This window comes from Gambusia affinis, linkage group LG17, assembly GCF_019740435.1.
Source record: "Gambusia affinis linkage group LG17, SWU_Gaff_1.0, whole genome shotgun sequence".
Lineage (NCBI taxonomy): Eukaryota > Metazoa > Chordata > Actinopteri > Cyprinodontiformes > Poeciliidae > Gambusia > Gambusia affinis.
Window position 1 is genome coordinate 2,868,948 of NC_057884.1, and position 21,921 is coordinate 2,890,868.

The window sequence follows — 21,921 nt, forward strand, 5'->3', positions numbered from 1 at the left end:
GAATAACGTTTCTTTTTTTTTTACCACATTTTTACCAAGGGTAGCAAATGAATGTGGCCGGCATTGTACACATACTTCTACTAAGAGAGAATTTAATAATAGTGAATATAGATTTCAAAGTTGCATTATTGTATGTAAAATTGTAATTTTTTAAGATGTTAGAATACACACACTCTAACCCTAATCGGAATAGTTATTTTCAAGTTAAAAGCTTCACACTGAATGTCTAAGTTGCTGAATACTTAAACAGAAGTAATAAAACCAACAGTGTGTTCATCAGGCGTCTGTCTGACTTTCTACGGGTTAAAACATGCAGCCTGGGTGCTGTGCTGCTCTAGATCTCACTGTCAGCTACAGTGAATCTGGTCACTTTGCTGGTAGCTGAATTGACACAGGCATTGATTGGTTTTTGCAACTCCTTCACGCAATCTTAAGACCAGATTCAAACCAGAAAATTGAGATGAACAGACGAGCTGCGACGAGAGAGCAACCTGAAATCATGCATTTTGTAAATGAAACCGCCATCGTTAACTTTGGAAGCTTCGATCTTTGGACCAAAGAGGAAAAAAAAAAAAAAAAAAAGTCGATGAAATAAATAAATGCTACAAACTGGAAACGTCTCCGGCAGGGACACAGCAGTCATGAATTCTCCCAGTGGAAAGGTTAAAGGTCAGTCTGCAATGAATACAAAAAAAAAGAACAAAAGTTGTATCTGCAATGGGTATTATATATATATATATATATATATATATATATATATATATATATATATATATATATAGATAATATATATATATATATATATATATATATATATATATTTGTGTATGTGTGACCAAACTACAGTGGAGGTAACTGGGATTATTTTAAACCCTGTTGAATCTCATTAGGCAAAAATCTAAATAATTGAAATCAAATTATTTATTTGTTCTAAAACAGTTCTATATGTTACCATTTAACGTAAACAGTAATCTATAGCTACATTAATGCGTGGATAATTTAAAAATAATAAAAAAATGCAATTAAATGTTGAAATTAGAAACAATTAACTACATTTCTTCCAATTAAAGGGTTAATAGAGGAGCCATGTTGTGATGACTTCCTGAAGGCGGAGTTTCAGAAAAAGCAAAAGTTTTTTAAAGAAACAGACGAAGAAAAATTTCTTTTAAATCATATTTGATGTATAGAGCATTTTTCAAACTGAAGGTAGTTTCATAGTTACCTGATTATGCTATAAAATTATAACACTGCCTCTTTAAATACATTTTTAATCAGTTATTTCACATTTAATAATTTATTTAACAAATTATTAAAACATTATTGAAATAATTTAAATTATATATAAATATCTACTTTATAACAAGTATTCAGTTGCGGCATTCTGGATCTCATTTCATGAAGTCATAATCTGCCCCCTAGTGGATAAAAACAAACCCACACAGGAGGCAGCCCTGCAGTTTTTGATTCAAAACCTGTCTGTTAAAAGCATCTCTATCACCTTTAAACTGTGGTTGATGGTGCTGGGTTTTGTGTCTACTTGTAGAAAGCTTCGGGGCTCAAACTAAACAACTGGATGATTTATGATTGTTTGTAAGAAATGTAATCTAACATGCCACCACAGGGGGGCAGTGTACACTCTCTCTTCCAGTTACCTCCACCGTACCCAGGCAGAGGCAGACATGCCGTCACCTGTGCAGATAAAACAAAATGCAAAGGTAGATTTTTTTTTTTTTTTTTTTTTTTGGTTGGACTGATCCATCCTCTGGTTCCCACTCTGTAATGGGTTCGGTGTTGGGATAGGAACATGCAGGAGGAGATGGCAGAGAGTAGAGATGTGCTGATCCTTTGTTGGTTCCCATAGAAACAATGTTGCTTAGAACCGAAACGGCCAACAGGAGAAGGAAGTAGTGCAAGGAGGTTGAACCGACGGCTCTCTAAGAGGACCGGAGTTAAATGGTGCTTTCAGTGTGTGCGTGACTGATGGTGTGAATATGCTGGGAGGGCTGGGTGTAACTGGGCCGGCGGGGGCCCACGCAGTTCGGCTGCTCACTGAGCAGAGTGGTGGTCTCTCCGGGCCCGTTGTCCAGGCCGTCGGAGGGTGGCGGGTACTGCGGTTTGGAGGAAAGCGACGAGCTCACCGCAGAATTCAGAGCACATGGCACCGTGCTTACATAAGACGGAGGGGTTTGGGATAGTGGGGTGTGGTTACTGGGAGGGGGCGTGGCCTGGGGTAACACTTGGCTGGGCCGGCGGCCGGCAGAGCCTACGGTGAAGGTGGCGCGAGCGCTCTGGGAGGCGGGTTGAGTGTTGTACGGCGGGTGTTTCACGGGAGGCGTGGCCAGCGCCAGCGGCGTTTTGGTTTCCGGGGGCGTCAGGGGCGGCAGAGAGATGGAGATGTCCAGGCGGGCGTGGCTGCCCTCCGGAGATTGAGGCGTGCTGTCCAAGCGGGATGCCAGCAGAGCGTTCTGGTACTGAGCGCGGGTGACCTGAGGAGGATAACGGAACGCTGAACAATTTTTACTTCATCTTTACTACCAGTTCATCTCCACATTTAACCTTTTATATGAGAGTATATATTTCATACAGGATCAATACAGGACGATACAGTGACTTAAATAATAATTTGAGGTGCTGATAAATGTCACAGTTTAACAAAATTAGTGTTGCTACTTAAATAAAGATGCGCACCGATAAATCAGCCCTTAATTCCTTAATATTGTGAGATCTGTGATTGGCTGATCCTATCTACCTCTGCAAAGGTCTGAAAATCAGCCCCGCCCACTAATTCACATATGCATGTTAACAATAGTCAACCCCCAGCTGGCATCTTAACAACTTTTTCACACCATATAGTGAATTTTCAGACAAGACTGAAGATTGATGATTGGCCAAAATATTGCAATCAGTGCACCCCTACTTGCATCGCTGAAATGCAATCACTAAGTCATGTAATAATCTCCCTTGTCACATGAATTGAAGTTGAAGTCTCAGCTGGCGCAGAAGTAGCGTCATACTAAGCTCTACATTTGATGTGTACATGTTGGGAGGCCTCTGATCGGCCCTTCTCTTTTACAAGAGTGGAAAAATAATACTGATTCACACTTTGTCTCATATTTGAATTGACTGTATAGAGACTTAGGATTAATTCACACCATCCCTTTTTAGTCTACTTTAATGCAATTCTGGTACATTTGCCTAGAAAGTTTGGGGAGGTGTGAATGAAGCAATCGAGTAAGAAAAGTGAACTCTGGTACACCTAAAAACCTAGCTCTCAGTTCGGTTGGTGTGAAGGCCAAGAAGACCAGAGACTACACAAAAAGCAGGAAGCAAACTATAATGCAGGGTATTCTGGGTAAATACAATCAAAACAAATGTGTGAAATCAAAACAAATGTGTGAGTCTAGCGCTAGCAGGTCTTTGCCAAAAACCTCTAAAATTTAATGCCACTCCATTTTTTTTGAACATTTTGTGATGAAGGAAGTTGAGCTCATGTCTTCTTCAGAGCTTTTCCTCTTGTTTCCTTCAGTGGTTCTTGGTACAACGCCACCACACGCGAGAGGACGGAACAGGTTTTTCAAAGAGTTCTGTTTGTTTGACACAGTACGACATGAAAGTGAACCACACCAACTGGAAATGTAACAAATGAGTCTACCGGACAATCAGGTGTCCAAACACCTTTAAAGATGCCTGTATCCATCTGAAGACTCTTTGTTTTCCGTTTATGTGGCAGCCTTGTGTGTTAGTGAATCTGCCTTACCTTGACATACTGAAGATCGGCCAGAGCTCGAACGCTGAAGTCTGGGATGTACTGGAAAGGGGTTCCTGGGATCTGAGTGTTGCTTCCGCCGATGGAGCCGCCCTCGTGAGCGCGCTCGGTGCAGCTCAGAGAGGCCGAGCGGTTCAGGTGGCCGGCATGCGACGGAGAACGAAACTCTAGGGACGAACAGAAAGGAGAGGTCAGCGGTGGCGCCGCAAGAATACAAACGGAAAGGAGCAAAGACGGGAGACATCATAGTGAAAAAACACAACGTGACCAGATGAGTCAAAGGAAACAGGGAAAAGTGTAGCATAATGAATGCAGAGAGAAGAGATGAACACAAAGTAACACATCACAAAAAAACCATCCAAAGCATCGTTGATGAGCAACTGATGCAGCGATGAGACTGTTTGTTTTGCAGAGAATGCAACAAACAAGCCATGCGATGAGAGAAAGTGCCCAGGCTGAAGTTTGCATGGCCGCAACAGGACGGTCTGTCCGCGTGGACGGACCTCTCTCATTGGCTGGTTCATGGTCCAAGTGATGGAGGGGCTGTTCTTGGGTCAGTGGCTAAACAGCAAACGTAATGATAGGAGCTGTTTGAGAGTGTGGAGATTATGTGGGGAGGTTCAGGGAAACGTCTGGGCTTAAAGGAATAGTTCACCTTAATAAGAACATATGCTTTTGTATGCTGACGATAACGTTAGCTTAGCCTGTAACAAACAGACGGGCGCAGTCGGAAACACCTGCTCTGACTTTACGTCATAAGTGGAGCACAAAAGTACTCACACCTTGAACCTTTTCACAACCACAAATATCAATGTATTTTATAGGAGTTTTATTGGATAGGCCAACACAAAGCAGTGCATAAAGGAGTTGCAAATACATAAAACACTTTCCGTCTTTATTTGTGAAGACGGTCTGACACACCAGGCAGGAAGATTATTAATAAAACGAGCAGTCTACGGATCCTAAGTCCTATTTAAATTTAGAAACAAGCCACTTAGGGATCACTGCAAACATGTGGAAGAAGGCGAGACCCAAATGAAATCTTTCGGGCTACATGCAAACCATTTTTTTCCTGCTCTGCGACAGACATGGAGCCATGCAACCTTCAAGAGTTTTATTTGTAAAAGTTAATAAAAACCTTCCATCCTTTTCTCTCTACTTCCGGATTATTCGCTGCTTTGTATAAGTCCCAATAAATACACCGAAGCTTGTGGTTGTAATATTAGAAAACATAAAAAAGGTTCATGGGATATGAATACTTTTGTAAGGAATGGTGTCTGTGAATGAGCCAAACTGTCAAATCATTTGCCAAATGTTAAAAAAATGTATTAAAAAATCTGATCAAACACCAGACAGAGACGGTTTTGAATCTTGTTACTGAAGAGAAGGTCAAAACGGAACTCTTCCTGCAAAAGCAATCAAATTTATGAAATATGGTTGTAGTATGTAATGTTTACTCTTAAAGTTGAAAATGTCCTGCATACAAAGTGAGACACCAAAGATAAAACCTCACTTTAAGCCCTTTAGCTGATGGTTTTCTGGGGATAAACACAACCAGAACTCTGCTTCTGGACCTGGTTCAAGGGTTTTATGGTTAGAGTATTATTATTCAGTGGTTAGTTTTGATTGGTCTAAACCGGAAGGCAAAGATCACAAGCACTACATGTGTAGCCCAGCAGGCCAACCAGAACAAACAACACAGCAGTTTTGGTTACTTCACGCTTTACCTTAAAATAGAAAACATTTTGGTATCATAAATATTACTATTTACTAATATATATTCTTATTGAGGTATGGAGTTTCTCAAAAAAAAAAAATCTTGTCAATACATTCTCAGGCACAGAGAGCAAATAAACACATTTGTTAAAGTGTGAAACTACTGAGTTAACCAGAGCTCTGCAGTCAGATTCACCACCCCCTTCTGTGCAGAAGGAGTGATGGACCAAGTGGTTAAACAAGGTGTTGGTTTTGTTAGGGTAGGAAGTTAGAGGGTGCATCATCTAGAGTCCCATCCAGCAAGTCATCCATTACAACTAAACTTTAGCGACAATTCAGAACATTTTTACGTCTCTTTGTTGCTGATGAGATCTATGATTATTTAAAAATACATCCACTGACAGCCGCCATTCACCCAGGAACCTTTATTGTGTGGGAATCTGCAAGCACTTTGTGTTTTCATTTAGATAACCAATGCATGTCCTATTAAAAATTGGACCATAGATGATCTCATGCTAACAAATAGACACAGGTTTTGTCAGATGTTGGCGAAGCGAAGGGCTGCAACAAACAGGAAGTCGAGGTTGCAAGCTAGCATGGATCACACATGTCACACGGAGAGAGTCCTCATCTCCAAGGACTTGGACTTAGAAATTGCTCAGAGTTTTGTGCCTCTCGAAAGGTACAGACCCACTAGTGGGTCTGCTAAGCCAGAACTTGACCAGAAAATGAGTTTCCCTCTCTCCTTTTTGAAAATTAACGTTTTTTGAAAGCGAAATTTAAGTTTTTCTTTGTTAAATATCAATAATGTTGTTTGGCTGTCTGCTGTCTTAGATGGGGTTTATGAATTTGGAGTTCTTAAACCATTTTAAATGGTCATCTTCACAACTGTAGCTCTTCAAGAAACGGTTTTTTTTTTTTTTCTTTTCAGCCATTCAAGAAAAAAAAAACATTAAAAAGTATTCTTTGCTAAATCTTTGCATCGGCGTGAAACCGGCTGGATGTGGACTCTAAAGATGACTTAAAAACAATCAATGAGACTCGTGAAGAAAAGGTGTGTTCATAAACACAGACCCCTCCCCTCCCCCTCCATCCCATGCAAATGTTTACCTGGGAAACGAGAGAACACAGAAAACCTCTTAAGAGAGAGGCGTCGTGGAGGGGGGGACGCCACTGATGGGGAGAGAGGAGGAGTGACAGCTGAGAGAGACAGGGGGGGAGAGAGAGAGAGACAGAAAGAGAGGGAGGAAGGGAGGAAAGAGGCACAGAAAGAGAATTGATATGGTTGATTTGTTTGTTTTCTTATTGTTGGAAAAGACAGGAGCTGATCCAAACTGTTTATAAAAGTCAGACGTACATTTAAATTTGTTTTAAGACAACAGCTGCATAATGTTCACGACAAGAGCAAACAGCAGAGAGAAAAGAGAGCGACAGGAAGAAGAGATGGAGACTCAGCACATCACAGTTTCTGCGTTGGGTCAACAGTCAGTCAGATTCCCATTTGGTCTGTGTTTTTTTTTTTATTATAGTTTTTTCAGTTAATAGATGAAATAATGCTTCAAAAATAGCTATTTTGTATTTCCTCAACTTTTAAACTAGTTTGATCATTCGAAACAACTGAGTGAGACAAAGACACATCCTAGGGTTGCACCGATCGCCGTTTTCTTGCCGGTCTTTAGAAAGTCCCATCTGCCGATTCAGATTTTGGCCGATTACAATAATTTTGTCTGAAAAGTCGCTAAATACAACAAGAAAGTCGCTAAGTTGGCAACAGTGAATTCTGAGGTGACTATTGTTAAATGTGCACGTTATAATGTGACCTTGTGGGCGGGGCCTGTCAGTCAGACCTCCATCATGGCAGAGCAAAAGAAGGCTGATAAGATTGGTTTCTCATCTAATTATTGGCAGATCAACTAAAATTAAGGAAATCTGGATTGACACGTTCTAAAAAAAATGTTCCCACTGTTCAGCCAGAGACTTGGGGACAACACCAATTTCACATATGAAAAAAAACAATAATCTGGAAACCATAAGTGAGCTCAGACATCACGGTTTCTTTTGGGTGCAGTGCGACATTGCTGGATGACCTTTAACCACCAATAAGACAAATCCTCTCCAGAGCCTGGCAGGCCATCTCAGGGGAAACAGTCAGCTAATCTGCAACCCCGCCGCCCCCACAGGAAACTATCTGAGTTCTTTCAGCTAACCAAAACCAAACCACTCAGTAACAAACGCAGTAAAAGTGTCTCTATCCAGCTTGGTCACTTTGAATGATTTGACTGGTAATAAATAGATCTTCATGCTGAGACATCAATGCTCCGTTTGCCTCTTCGTTCCATCAACAAAAGGCCCCGGATCCATTAAAAGGTCCTTTTTGAAAACAAACCAGTCAATATCTGTTCAGTCTGAGGTCAGTTTTGTTTGGGTCGCCTGTCGACTTGAACAAGGACACAAACTAAGTGCTTCCCTATTAGGACTAAGCCTATTGGCTTTCCTTCCACTCTGGCTTTACAGTCAGCTCAGTGACGCTGCACTTTATCAAAGAGCATCAGCGAGTGAAGGAGAACTCAGCTAGACTTTCATGTATTTTCCCCATGAGACTTTTCCGAAATGGAGCAAACACACTGCCTGTTTTCACAACATGCAGATTTGTTCCATTTTTGTGCATTTTTTGTATATGTACTTGTATTTAATGACATACTAAAGACTCACCATAAGTTTTTCAAGTGCTTTATGAAAATATTATGACAGTTATGCTGTTTACGATTTATATTTTATGTTAAAAAAATGAATTTAGGATCCACCTGTCACCTTGTTTTCACACTCTTGCTGTCAGTTGGTGTGAAGTGTGAGACCAAATGGTTCAAAGACAGTTTTCACCACCAGCCTTCAGGAATAAGTGTTTATTTTTTAATCTTCCTTCCCCTCTGCCCTCTTTCCACCAATAAAAGAAAATGTTAAACAAAACAATGCCCATAAAAAGTTCACTAAATATCATACTTTGTATAGTTTGGTTTGTTTCAAACATGAAGTGTTTTTCTGTGTGACTGTACAGTCAGTAAAAATGTGACCAATCAAAAATTGATATTTGTGAAGAAAACAGGAACTTTGTATATAAAAAAAACCCAACATTCTTCTGACTGTTAGGCCTCACAAGCATCGTCACGCTTGTGTCTCCTGACACATGTCTATGAGGAGCGTGTGTGTGTGTGTGTGTGTGTGTGTATGGGTGTGTGCTCGTGTGTCATCTCACCCAGCGATGGCGTGCTCAGAGCCATGACTCCATAGTAAGAGAACGGGCCGGATTCGAACTTCATGTTCTCGTTTCCAGCTTCCACCTCCACCCGTCCCTGACCAACACACACACAAATCTGATTTAATGTTGCTTTTAATTCATTTTTCTCTAAAACAATTAAAACACAATCCCTGATCAGATCAGGACAAGACCTTTGTCGTTGTCACGGAAACGCTTTAGGTATACATATTTGTCCTGTTCGGTGACTGCGCAGTCTGTCTCTATTTATGCAACAGGCTTGTCATTGAACTTGGTCACATGACTATCTGACCCGGTTTGTTGTGACCAAGCTGAAGGCTTTTCATGCTATAAAAAACTTTGCTGGGTTCTAATGATAGAACGCAGCGGCTCTTTAAATGAGCCTGTATGTATAATTTTGAACCAGTGCGGATTAGAGAAGACATGCAGCAAATTCAAACACAAATTGTTGCACTTACTTCATCCTGGAGAAAACAAAATACTCTAAAGTAATTCTAAAAAGGAATATAAACAGGGGCGCACCGACTGTAGTCTTTCTGACCGATCGTCGATCTTGGCTGAGATCTACATTTTTGTCGGAAAACTTGCTAAATACAGCACAGAAGTTAGCCAAATGTCCAGACATTTAGTGACAAATTTGCACTTACCCAAGATATATGGAAAAAGCTACTAAGCTAGCTAGTAAGGGTATATTAGCAGCTAGTTAGCGGTAGTCTCGACTGCTTCGAGTTACAGGACATAATGAAGACATCTGCACACGACTCAAACTGTTGCCTGACAGAAAAGTGCTGTGAAAAAAAAACTCAGTAGAATGTACAAGATGAAATAGTTCTGGCACGACAACATCTAAGAGCTGTGAGCAACGTATTTAAGACCAGCTTGCATTACTTTCCATGAATTTAAGACATTTTAAAGGCCTTAATTTCAGACACATGAATTTCAGACTTTTTAAGGATTTACAGACATTTAAACTTAAGGAAATCGGGTCGGGACGATCAGAAGGCCGATGTAATGGTGCACCCTTAAACATTACATCCACGTCCATAAAAAGTTTTGACTACAACTGTAAGGAAAGCAAAAAAAAAAAAAAAAAAAAAAAAATAAAGAAGAAAAAACAGATTCAAATTGAAAAAGTTATGCATTTCACTTTTTTCAGGATCTTTTCTGGGAAATTTTCCGTTAACCATCTAGTGACATCTAAAAATAAAAATAAAGCTTTTTTAAATGTTCCTATTTTTACCCAATATAGTGCCTGAGAATCAGACCCAACTCAGTGGCTCTTCCATGTAAAATCCCAGAGTCGAGTCCTGCAGCATGTAACACAGACACTAATAAATATTACATCCCAGCACAGGTTCTCCACTGCAGTGTCTATTTACCTCCAACATATACGCTGCCATCTTAGTCAGGTCAACTAACATCAAGTGTTGAACATCTGCACTACATTTCTGACCCTGAACATCCATTTTAATCTGAGCAGACAAAAAGTTCTCACATTCCAAGACCTGGAGCTTCAACTGGTTTTCACAAAGATGGAAATAAATCTGCACACACACACACACACACACACACACACACACACACATGAATTTACCAGATTGGTGAAACAGGAGCAGGTGTGTTCAGGTTGCACAGTCAGTGTCTACAGGCACTTTATCCACACCTTAGGTGTCAACAACCAAGCCTTTGAATCACACACAATCACACACAATCACACACACACACACACATATATACTTCTATCTCAGCAAGTCCATTTAGAGAATATTTATGGTTTGATCCTTTATGTAAAATATTGTCCTGCTTCGAGTCGCTCTTAGGTCAATAATTCTGAACAGTTTTTTGTAAATCAAACTTAATCTTCCACCTCTGAACATGTAAAGTTCAGAAGAACTTTACATGTTCTTCTGAACGGTTTTCTTTCTGTTGACCTTTACCCCCTGAAATACAAGTAGGTCAAAGCAGGTAGTATCACAGTCTAGGGCTGGTGTAAGATTCTCACTGTGTATGTGAAAAATAGCATTCTCATAACATTTGTATAGAAATTTTACATAAAAATGTGTAACATAATCTGAATAATTTATCAAGAAAGAAACAACTAATATTGCTACTAAAATAATGTCATCCATTATTAACACTGCACTATTACAATATATAGATTTGGAAATGTTTTTATTAAAATTCACTAAAATGCTGCAGAGGTTTTCAGGATATTATTCTTTTCTGCCGTTTGTCTTTTCGTCCAGAAGTTTTCATCTATAAAAGGTTAACAGTAGTTGTGCTTTTATCAAACTGTCATGCAATTTTTTTAGCAAACTTTTAAAATGTGAAGTTAGCCGTGTTTCCATCGACAGGTTTGGAGTGAATCAACACCGAGACGCAGAGTTTGAGTTTGTCAGATGTTGACGCTGCACATGGCTGTAATATACAAGAAGTAGAAGTTGCAAACTAGCATACACCACACATCTAAGAAAATTGAGAAAGGTTCCTCATATTCTGTAAATAGTTAGCATGCTAAGAGACTGTAAAGCAGTAGACTGCAGGCTAGCTAACCAAGACAATAGTCCAGCTAATATTAGTTTGCCAGAAGCTATGTTTCCATCTAACTGTAGTGGAAATTTTACGCAAACTTTTGAAATGCTGCAAAAAAAAAAAAAAAAAAAAAAAAAAAAATCGAATCAGGTGTGTTGCCATCTATTAGTTTGAAGCAAATCAACCAGGCTACCCAGAGTGTAATTTCATGCTCTGGGTGACCTGTTGGATGTAATAAACAGGAAGTAGAGGTTGGAAACCAGCATGGACCACACATCTCAGAAAAATGGAGAGTTCTCCCTCTGAGCTGCAGGTTTGGACTGAGAAATTTTTCATAGTTTCGTGCCTCTAGTGAGGCACAGACCCATCAGCAGAAGTGAACATTCGCTATGTCAGAACTAGCGCGAAAAATCTGTTTCCATCAACCTACTTTTGTAACTTAGGAATCTGGTTCACACCAGCCAGCTGTCAATGTTTCACCAGTTTGTGTGTGTGTGTGTGTGTGTGTGTGTGTGTGTGTTCACCTGCAGGATGAGTACAAAGTAGTCAACAGGTTTTCCCTTCTGGTAGAGGAAGTGCAGAGGCGAGCGTTTGTCGTTTTCGTTGAACTTGAGCTCCTGGATGACGTCTGGGTGCCTGAGGATCCTCAGCAGGACCCGCTCTGTGATCTGGAACGGGCTGAACAAGTTCACCTCTGAGAGAGAGGACCACAACAAAAAACAACAACGTCACGACCAGATACACGCAGGTTAATGAGCTCATTTATTAAGGATTAATGAGAACAAAGCTATGCAGGCTATCATTTTACTCAACTTTCATAAAGAGTGTTAGCTGAGTCGACACATCTTTATGTACATAAATAGATGAAACATAAAAAGTCTGACGGGTGGTTAATATTTGTTTTATAATTAAAAAAGCAAAAAAAAGAAAACAAGCTTTGAATCTTTATTCATTTATTTTATGGACCTGCTCAGCAGCAAGCTACACATTTGATATTTTAGTGACAGATAAAGTAGTTTTATTTTTGAGAGAAAGGGGACGTGTAAACCATTTTAGATCCAAACCTAAAACGGTTCCGTAGGTTGGCCATTTTATAGGAAAAGTGTACAGTCTGAATCATTTTTGCTGGGTCTGAAGTGATCGTCCAAACATGTTCACCACGCATTTCTCACTGCATCAAACCCCTCAGCTCCGTTCCAGACTCTTGACGTCTGAGTTTGCGTTTTCCACCTTCATCAGAGTACCGACAGAGACTGAACAGGTACGACTTGTGTAGAAGAAAAAAAAAAGAACAAAAAAACCCCCCATCAACTTATTTCTAAAAAGAAAATTACAGCATAACTTAATGTAGCAAAGTAGAATGGAACCAGACCTAAAGTGCAGCTTAACACAGATGACGTGTTGGCCATAATAAACGTCTCAGTGTACGGCGGTGGAGGGATCACCACTTGCCAAAAGTATTCTAAAACAGGCTAAAGCTGAGTTCAGACCGCTCTATGACACATGATGAGCCAAAGGTGAAACAGTAAATCTACAGGCCTCTTCTTTCCTCTGAACAACGGTACCGCCTTCATCCTGACCCGGAACATGACCCGTCCTCAGAGCTCACCTGTGGCTAAGAAGCGATGAGCAGCCAGCATGAGCTGGGGAGTGATCTTCACTTTGCTGTCGCCGTCCTGCTTGAAGGCGGAGAAGTCCGGCTTGTTCTTGTAAGGATCCACCTTCTTCTTGTTCCTGTTGTCAGCTGAGAGCAAAGTAAGGAGGAAACACAATAAAATACAATCGGTTATTTTCTGCATGTTTTAAAGTGGACATCAGCAGGATTGTGTGTCGGGTGTCAAACATCTCAGTAGCTTGCAAAGTGTCCAGAACCCTTTGAGCCCTCCAACAACCACAAACTCCAGCCTGTTTTATTGCGATTTTATTTGACCCACCACATGTGTAAACAATACATGTGTTTCACTAAACCGTTTACAAAATCCAAATCTGAAAAAGTGCAGCTTGTGTTTGAATTCAGCCTCTTCCCCGTCCCATCGAGATCGGCTCTCATAAGCCCATCGTCCTGCGTTCCCAATAAAGCCCAACAAAAGGCGTCAGAGCTGGAGCTTCTATAATGACAAAATGCAAAAAGGTTCAATGACTCACTGTAGAGGTCGGACTCGTCCAGGATCTCAGACTTGATGATCTCCTCGATGACGTCCTCCAGGGTGACCAGACCCAGAACCTCGTAGAACGGGTCGCCCTCGCCCTCGTTGTTCACCTTCTGGACGATGGCCAGGTGGGATTTACCTGCAGAGAGGCACCAGAGGTTGCATCAAGCCACCGTCGATCAACATTTTACCATACAAGACTTCCTGTTTTATAATATCAGGTGAAAGTGGGACAGGCGTCAGGAGGGACGAAAGGGAATAAAGTTTGTTTCACAGTATGAGCTGCTTCTAAGACGTCTGTCTTCAAACATTTCTCCCCTCGGCTAGATGAAAATATATTTTCTTTCTTTTTTTTTTTTTACAGTTTTCAAACAGCAGTAGGATCTGTCTGGATTTAATCTGGATGCCAGAGGGATGGACAGATACCTTAATATAGCCCAGACTGGGATAAGAGCCTGGGAGAGAAAGAAGTTGGAAAAACTGCCAAACTGAGATAAAGAGGAAATAAGCAAAAGCGGTTCTCTGATACAGGTTTGACTTTTACATAAAGAACAGAGACTTTGTCGTATCAATAGGAAACTTGTCATTGAAGGGGACAGAAGTCAGATGCGTGGTACCCCAAGGTTCGATCCTAGGACCCCTCATTTAATATCTATATCCTCCCACTAGTTCAGGTTATAACAGGGAATAAGATTAGTTACCATAACTATGGAGATGATATACAACTCTACATTATGATGTCACCAGGTGACTCTGAGCCCATCCAACCACTGAACAGACATAGAGACAAAACTGAAGCCATTATCTTTGGACCTAAAGAGGAACGATCTGGAGTCAGCACTCAGCCTCAGTCAGCTGAAAATTAGTGATCAGAACTCAGACCTGAACCTTCAGTCACATAGAGACAAATTTCCAGGATTAGAAGACCAGTGTCTCAGCCAGACCTAGAGAAACTCATCCATGTGTTTCATAAGTGGTTGTGTAGGAAGTTTTTATGGTGTTAGGCACTTTAAACTGCCTTTTCGGTTAAATATGTCATGCTAATAAACTTGACTTGACTGGACATACTAAGTCCATCATGAGCGCTGCCGCCTGCCAGCAGGAGGGAGGTAAAGAGGTCTAATCAGGTCAGCGGGATGGAGGCCTGTCACAGCTCATAGACATCAGACACCAGCAGCTCCAGCCTGGTTGGCTTCCTCTGTCACAAAACTATTAAACTAATCAACCAAAAAAAAATCACAATATTTTTTATTTTTACTTGATTGCTCAGATGTATTAAGTTTTAGTGAAGACTATTAGACTTCCAATTTAAATATTGTAAGTCTGAGCTGCTGTGCTATAAGAAGTCACAGGGATTCCTCCCCTTGTGGTAAAATGATGACCCACCTCAAGAGTTTCATCCTCCAGGCTTTACGTTCCCAAGATTCTCAATGAACAATAAGCTTTGACACAAAGAAACACAGAAACAGCTGGAAACTAGTAGCCTACTGTTAAACTCTAGCCTGGTCAATTAAAAACACAGCACACGCCTTCAGGAAGCAATCGTTTCTCAGCAGACGAGAGCCCAGGCCCCCCGGAGCAAAGCAAAGCGCAGAACAAAACACTGGTTCTATCAGGTTAGTTAAACCCTACAGCACATGAAAAACACAGCAAATCTTTGCCTCGGGCTCCTTAAAACAGAAAATAATGTTTAAATGTCGTCTTTTTGGTTTTAATTCAGGTGAAAGTTTGAAAAATTTAAACTGAGAAGCCAGATAATATGTCAGACTGAGCGTAGTTTTCTCAGGCTGATGCTTATTAAGCTATTGACAGCAAGCTAGCAACCAGAGCAGATAGCCCAACTAATTACTCAGCTAAATTCAGCTTATTGTGCTCATGCTTCGCTATGAAGACTAATAATATTAGCTGTTTTTATTCCATTATCTTAATTTAGTGTAATGATGGGTTATTTTGGATTTTGGTGCTTTAATTTTGATTAGTCAATGTGCTAATTTTATTTAATTATTTTTTGAAAAGACAAGAACATTTCTGAAATTATTGGCAGAAATTTACTCCTCATTTTTATTTCTATCTAAAATGGCCTTAATAGACCATCGTAGGGCTGTTCGGACAGAGGAATATTTCCCCAAAAATAACGACAAAATATCCAGAACGGCCATTAAATCGTTTCTTTTCATCCCATTTTGTCCAGTCTTCTCTGATGGAGCTACTTTTATAATCTGAAAGGCTTACAATTAAACGCCTGTCCTTCCACGAGCGGCTCTAAACGCTAACGTCAGCCTGAAATCGCTCGTCGTCACACAGAGCAGTCTGCAGTTGCAGTTTCTACTGAAAAGCCAGAGCTGAAGTCGGGTGGCCGCTCATGTGATGACTCATCCCTCAAACGTCATCATCATCACCCCCAGCCCCTCAGGAAGTGAGAGGTCAGCAACCTCTGCAGTGGCTCGTGCAGCAGTTGAGTTGACAACATTGCTCTCTTTAGCTGCAATCAGACAGAACTGCTACATTCCCCAGGATTCTGCTGCATTTCTGCATGACTCAGGCTCTGCTGCTAAAAACGGGACTCATTTGTGGATGAAAGCTGACCACACTGACAGCTGAAGCCCATCTCCGTCTCCTGCTGAGTTCAGGCAACTCTGGACAACTCTCATCACACGCTAAAGACGCAACATCCACGACCTTCGATTGTGTGTGTGGGTGTGCTTTGTTTTTTTTAAACGAGCTGCAGCTGTGCCACGGTAATAATTACGTTAGCGAGGTGTCGCTATCGGCGCTCAGATTTTCCGCGCTGATCCTGTGCGCCTGAACGTGAAGGTTTTCATCCCATTAAACAGCCCACAGCTGGAGAGATCACTCCTGCTGAAGATGATCGTTCAGACAAATCTGCTGCTCTGGTGTGTGTGGAGAATAAAAAGCCTCCTGTCAGATTATGTAAGTCAGAAAGTTAGCACACTTCCGCTACATTTTTTCTTATTTTGTAACAAACACTACATTTTCATAGGGGTGACCAGACCAGGCCAGTAGAAATGTTAGCGGAGGGGGGCACAAAAAAAACTAATCTTTAATTTCATATGAATAAAATTAAATAATTTCTTATTTTATATAGAGAGATTTATTCTATATTTATTTATTTTGTATTTAATTACTTATTTGGTTTTATCTTTATGTCTTTACTGAAGATGATCGCTCTCTATGACTTCCTACCACGCGAACATGATCTGTTGGGGTGGACAGGATTTTTTAAGAGGGGGTTATGCCCCCTCAGCACCACCCCTTGGAGGAGCCACTGCAAAGTCAGGAAACGTTCTGATAAATCAGAAGGTTTCAGAGTTTTGTTCTGTTATCATTCTGTTTCTGTATAAATAATTTTTATGTCCACTGTTTTTATTTTCTTTGCTAGAGAATCACTTAAACATATCATTGTGATCAATCCATTCGAATAGTGACAAGTTACATCATAATCATTCAGACTAGTGTTGATATTGAGCATTTCGAATTGTATTCATTTTGTAATTTACAAGTATCACATATTTTACTTTAAATTATGCAACAAGAAGATAAAAGACACCTTTCTTATTCATTTTTGAGAGGCTTCACACTGATGAAAGGTTCACAAAAACTACTAAGTAGCTCACACATTTATTTAATGGGTCATAAAGTGAATGTTTAGGGTTTTAGGTGAAAATATCCCCTCCAGGTTTGCTGTTATTGTATTTGTCAACAATGTGCAGACATGAACTTGAACTCCAGACCATGAATGAGAGCTGAAACAACTCAGTCAGAGGTGTTACTATCACACGGCAACATATTGGTCAATGAGTGAGTCGTTTTTAAAGAGAAAACAACGTGCAAACAAAGCTAAGCTCGGTGTAAACAGTTGGTGACGTATTCTTTTATGGAAAGTATCGTAAACTGAAAGTTCAATGTTTTCATCCTGAAAAGCGGAATCTGATCAGAAATGATCAGTGGTCACGTGATATGAGAAATCTAACCGTACTGTTGTTGCCAAGACGGTACAGAGACGCAAATGTTGCACTAGGACAAATGTTAGGGCTTCGGTTTCCTTTCCACAACAGTTGCACTAGGACAAATGTTAGGGCTTCGGTTTCCTTTCCACAACAGTTCAGTGTTCTCCTATCAATAGTTCTTGACGAGAAATGCGATAAATCTGAATAAATTTCAAATTAATCATATTTTTCTTAGCTCTGCCACCCCAAACTGGCCTGGTCTGGCCTACGCAAATGTTCTGGTGACAATAATGAGGCCCCAGCAAAGTACTTTATGAGGTACTTTATATGGGCCCCCAGGGGTTTTCAATGCACAGGCAGCTGTTAAATAAAGAAAATGCTTTTTTTTCTGGCGCCCCCTCTAACATGGGGCCTTATGCCTCATATAGTGAATACACACTTTTAATGCCACTGTGAGGCCATTTGTGAATGTAGGTTGGTGTTATTGATCAGTGCAGACACAGCAATGGTTGGAGGGGGGAAGAGATACAGGCGGCTTTGCAGTTGCAGCTCTGTGTGTTTGATGATGTGATGATGGACACACACACCCGCATCCACACACAACCTCACTGGAACACTCACCTTTCTTGAACTCCTCCAGCATGGCGTCCAGCTTCGTGTCGTGAAACACGAAGTGCACCGGGTGGTTGTAGAACTTGGTGATGGTCTTCAGGTTGGTGCAGTCGTCCGGATCCACGAACGCCAGGTCCTTGACGTACAGGATGTCCACGATGTTGGACCTTTCCTCATCGTAGACAGGGATGCGCGTGTAGCCGCTCTCCATGATCTCCGACATGGTGTTGAAGTCCAGCACGGCGTCCGCCTGGATCATGAAGCAGTTCGCCAGGGGCGTCATCACGTCCTCCACCGTTTTGTTCCGGAGCTCCAGCGCTCCCTGGATCATGTTCAGCTCCTCCTTGTCCAGGTCGTTGTAGGGCTCCGTCACCCTCAGCATCCCCACCAGCTTCTCTCGGTTGTACACGGTGCCGATCTCCTGGCCCAGCAGGTAGTCCAGCAGCTTGCTGATCGGGAAGGAGAGCGGGAATGTGAGCAGCATGAAGAACTTGGTGACCATGATGGTGTTGGCTCCCACGGCCAGTCCGTGGCGAGAGCACAGCGCCTGGGGGACGATCTCCCCGAAGATGACGATGCCGATGGTGGAGGCCACCACCGCGCCCAGGCCGGAGCCGATCAGGTCATCCAGCAGGATGGTGAGGGTGGTGTTCACCAGCACGTTGCCCATCAGGAGGGAACACAGCAGGTAGTTCCCCTTGCTCCGAATGGGCTCGATCTTCCGGGCATACTTCTTCTCCTTGTCGGTGCCGCAGCTCTGGACGATGCGCAGCTCCATGGGGTCCAGCGCCATGAGGCCGAGGTTCAAGCCGCTGAACATCCCGGACAGCACCAGCAGGCAGCTGATGAGGATGACCTGCAGCCACATGGGCAGCAGCGACTTCTTCTCCTCCACCACCAGCATCCTGCCGTCGCTCTCCCCCAGCAGAACCCACCTGGTGCCATCCTCGCTCGGGGTGCACAAAGCGTACTCCTTCTGCGGCTCGCTTTTGCGCAGCGGCTTAACTTGCACGCTGAGCACCCCGGAGGTCCCCCGGTTGCTCACGTTCATGTAGTTCCCGACTTTGATGTCCTTCGTGAAGTCGACACAAGTCCTATCCGGCGTGTCCATCATGCCGCTGCCTCCCCTGGCCGCCGAGACCGCTTCTTCCTGCTCATCCTCTTCCTCGTCCCCGCCGCCGCCTCCTTCTCCTCCGCCGCCGTCCGCTAGCTCCGTGAAGCGGATCTGCGTCCAGGCACCCGAGTGGAGCTGCACCCCGTAAAACCGGAGCTGCACGGTGCTCTCCTCGGTCACCTGGATGACACCGTCGTCATTGGTGCTGGACGGCTTGTCGCTTCGCTCGAGCCGCATGCCGAGGACCTGGCTCGCGCCGCTGACCCGGGCGGAACCAGCCGCCGCCGCAGTCTCTGTCCGGCCGCCGACCGCGCTCCACAGGCAGATAATGACGGTGAGAACGTAACCCTGCTGACCGCTCCATTCTGTCGCCATGTTTGTTTCTCTGCTCGGCGACCTGGGAGCTGACGTCATTTACTCATGTCCGAGCGGCTCCGCCTCCCTCCGGCCTTCCATCTCTCTTCACTCACACACACACACGAACGGCAACAGCGCCAACCGGACGACGACAGGTATGGCTGGTAAACAAACGTGCCACCCTTCCAACGGTATCCTGTACGTGACGCACAGTCAGGAGCGCGCGCTCTCTCCCCTCCTCTCGGCTGGACACCGGACACTGCGGCACGCGGCAGGAGGGACGCTGCCTGTTGTGCTGCGGCCAGCGGTTTGTCACTCATTTGATGTGTGAGCCAGCTGCTGTTATGTAAAACTCAGAGGGCATCTGTACCAACCTCCCTCTCTCCTACCCCCTCCCGCCTCCAGCATCATCCCGCATCCCCCTGGCACTGAGCCCGGTCCGGGATGCTGGAAGCACCGACATCACCACCGCAGACACACACACCCCTCCACAGCCGGAGTCCCTCTTGTGCTTACACTATTAATTATATTTCTGTTACATAACTAGGCTGTCTCTGTGGAACAATGCGGATTTTATTTTATAACAAAGCAAAAAAGAAAAAAAAAAAAAAAAGACAAAAAGCCCCCCAGCAAATCTGTAAATTTAATTTAAAATTTAAAAATCATTCATTCTATGTTAATCTGCCCTAAGAGTCGTTTTGATATTTGCTAGTTGGGTTGTTTTTATTATTAGTTAAATCCGAATATTCACTGATCAGCTATTACATAATACATCCAATAATTCCTTGTCTTGTCTTGAAGCGCCACCTGGTGGACGCAGCAATTATTAGCTATCCTAGCTCGACATAAGTTGAAAGACGAGACAACTGAGGGTTAATAGTTCCGTCTTATGTCATACGTTTTTATATGACATATAAGCGGATTTCATCCATCCATCCATTTTCTTACAACTTTGTCCCGAGTGTGGTCGGGAGGTGTTGGTATCTATCTCCAGCTAACGTTCCGGGCGAGAGGCGGGTCACCCTGTAGCAGGACAAAATGTCACCATCTGGCAGAAATACGCAATCCTGGAAATCTGTCACCTAATAAAATAAAATAAAACATGTCCTGGGTTCGTATCCTGGCCCAGGTTCTTTCTGCATGGAGTTTGCAGATTTGCGTGGTTTCCCGTCCAAGATGTACCCCCCCTCTCGCCCGTTGACCGCTGGAGATGGGCACCAGCACCCCTCATGACCCCAACAGGGATAAACATGTAAGATCATGGATGGATGTTTAAATGTGAGCAAAAAGTAATAACTCTGAAACAGGAAGAACAGAGGAGTGAATGATAGGTCTGATGTTGAGTGTCAGGTCAGTCAGGGCTGTGCAGAGACCTTTGGAGGGGCAGGGGCTCAAATTTTAAAAAGGGGCACATTGAACAAAAACTCTGCACAACAACATAGCAACAACCCATATTAATCAAGAATCTAATTGGATCCTATTATATCATTGCCATCATGGAAGGAAATGCATGATGGCAATAATATAGTAATAATATCTATTTAACTTCTAGAACAACCTGGCAGCAGTCTGCTTTATAGATCAAAAAACTCAAAGGAGTTAACTCTATATAATAGTTTGATGTTAAACCTCTAGATCTAGAATTATAAGACTGAGATATCAAGGCAAAGAAAGCTCAGTAGCTGCTGGTAGGGGCCATTCAGGGGCCTCCAGACATTCAGGGGCCCCTATAAATGGTTTAATTGTTACACAGACAATAGATCTAAACCTGTAGCATTATTTATAGAGAATGACAATGTTATTACATTTTATTTAATGCATTCAACTGAGAAAAAAATAATTGTACGTTTAGTATTTAATTAGGAAGATTACTTTGTAAATCAAACTATCAAGATGATTCTTTAAACTGTTACAATGACATGATAATCCTGCTGGAAGTAGCCATCAGAAGATGTGGTCATGAAGGGATGGACATGATCAGCAACAATACTCAGGTAGGCTGTGGCGTTGAGACGATGCTCAATTGGTACTAATGGACTCAAAGTGTGCCAGGAAAATATCCCTCACACCATTGATACAAGGCAGGATGGATCCATGCCTTCATGTTGTTGACTCCAATTTCTGACCCTACCATCCAAATGTCACAGCAGAAATTGAGACTCACCATTTTTCCAATCATCTGTTGTCCAGTTTTGGTGAGCTTGTGTGAATCGTAGCCTCAGTTTCCTGTTCTTAGCTGACAGTACACTGTTAGCCTTTGCTGTATTTTCTACAGCTAAATACCGCAAAAATGCCCAGTAAAACTAACATAAAACATCTTTACAATTAGTTACTGTAATTTGCATTGCATTATGGGTGTAGTACATAATGCAACATCAACACACAGCTAATTATCGGTTTCGTTGTGGAATAGAGCAATGTCCTACTTCCGT

At 42.4% G+C, this 21,921-nt stretch overlaps 1 protein-coding gene across 2 annotated transcripts; it reads right to left on the reverse strand.

Annotated features, from left to right (window-relative positions):
* Positions 1-839: 839 nt before the first annotated feature.
* On the reverse strand, positions 840-20,103 carry LOC122819203 (metal transporter CNNM4). Of its 2 annotated transcripts, XM_044095732.1 has the most exons (8): positions 18,028-20,103; positions 13,434-13,577; positions 12,898-13,032; positions 11,813-11,982; positions 8,736-8,832; positions 6,593-6,682; positions 3,758-3,933; positions 840-2,486 (listed from the first exon to the last, which is right to left on the reverse strand). In XM_044095732.1, exons 1-8 carry the CDS (start codon positions 19,544-19,546, stop codon positions 1,950-1,952), a joined length of 2,868 nt encoding a protein of 955 aa, XP_043951667.1. In that variant the 5' UTR covers positions 19,547-20,103; the 3' UTR covers positions 840-1,949. The 2 variants fall into 2 exon arrangements, with proteins under 2 accessions (XP_043951667.1, XP_043951668.1); XM_044095733.1 differs by lacking the exon at positions 6,593-6,682 and having other exon boundaries at positions 18,028-20,102.
* Positions 20,104-21,921: the final 1,818 nt, after the last annotated feature.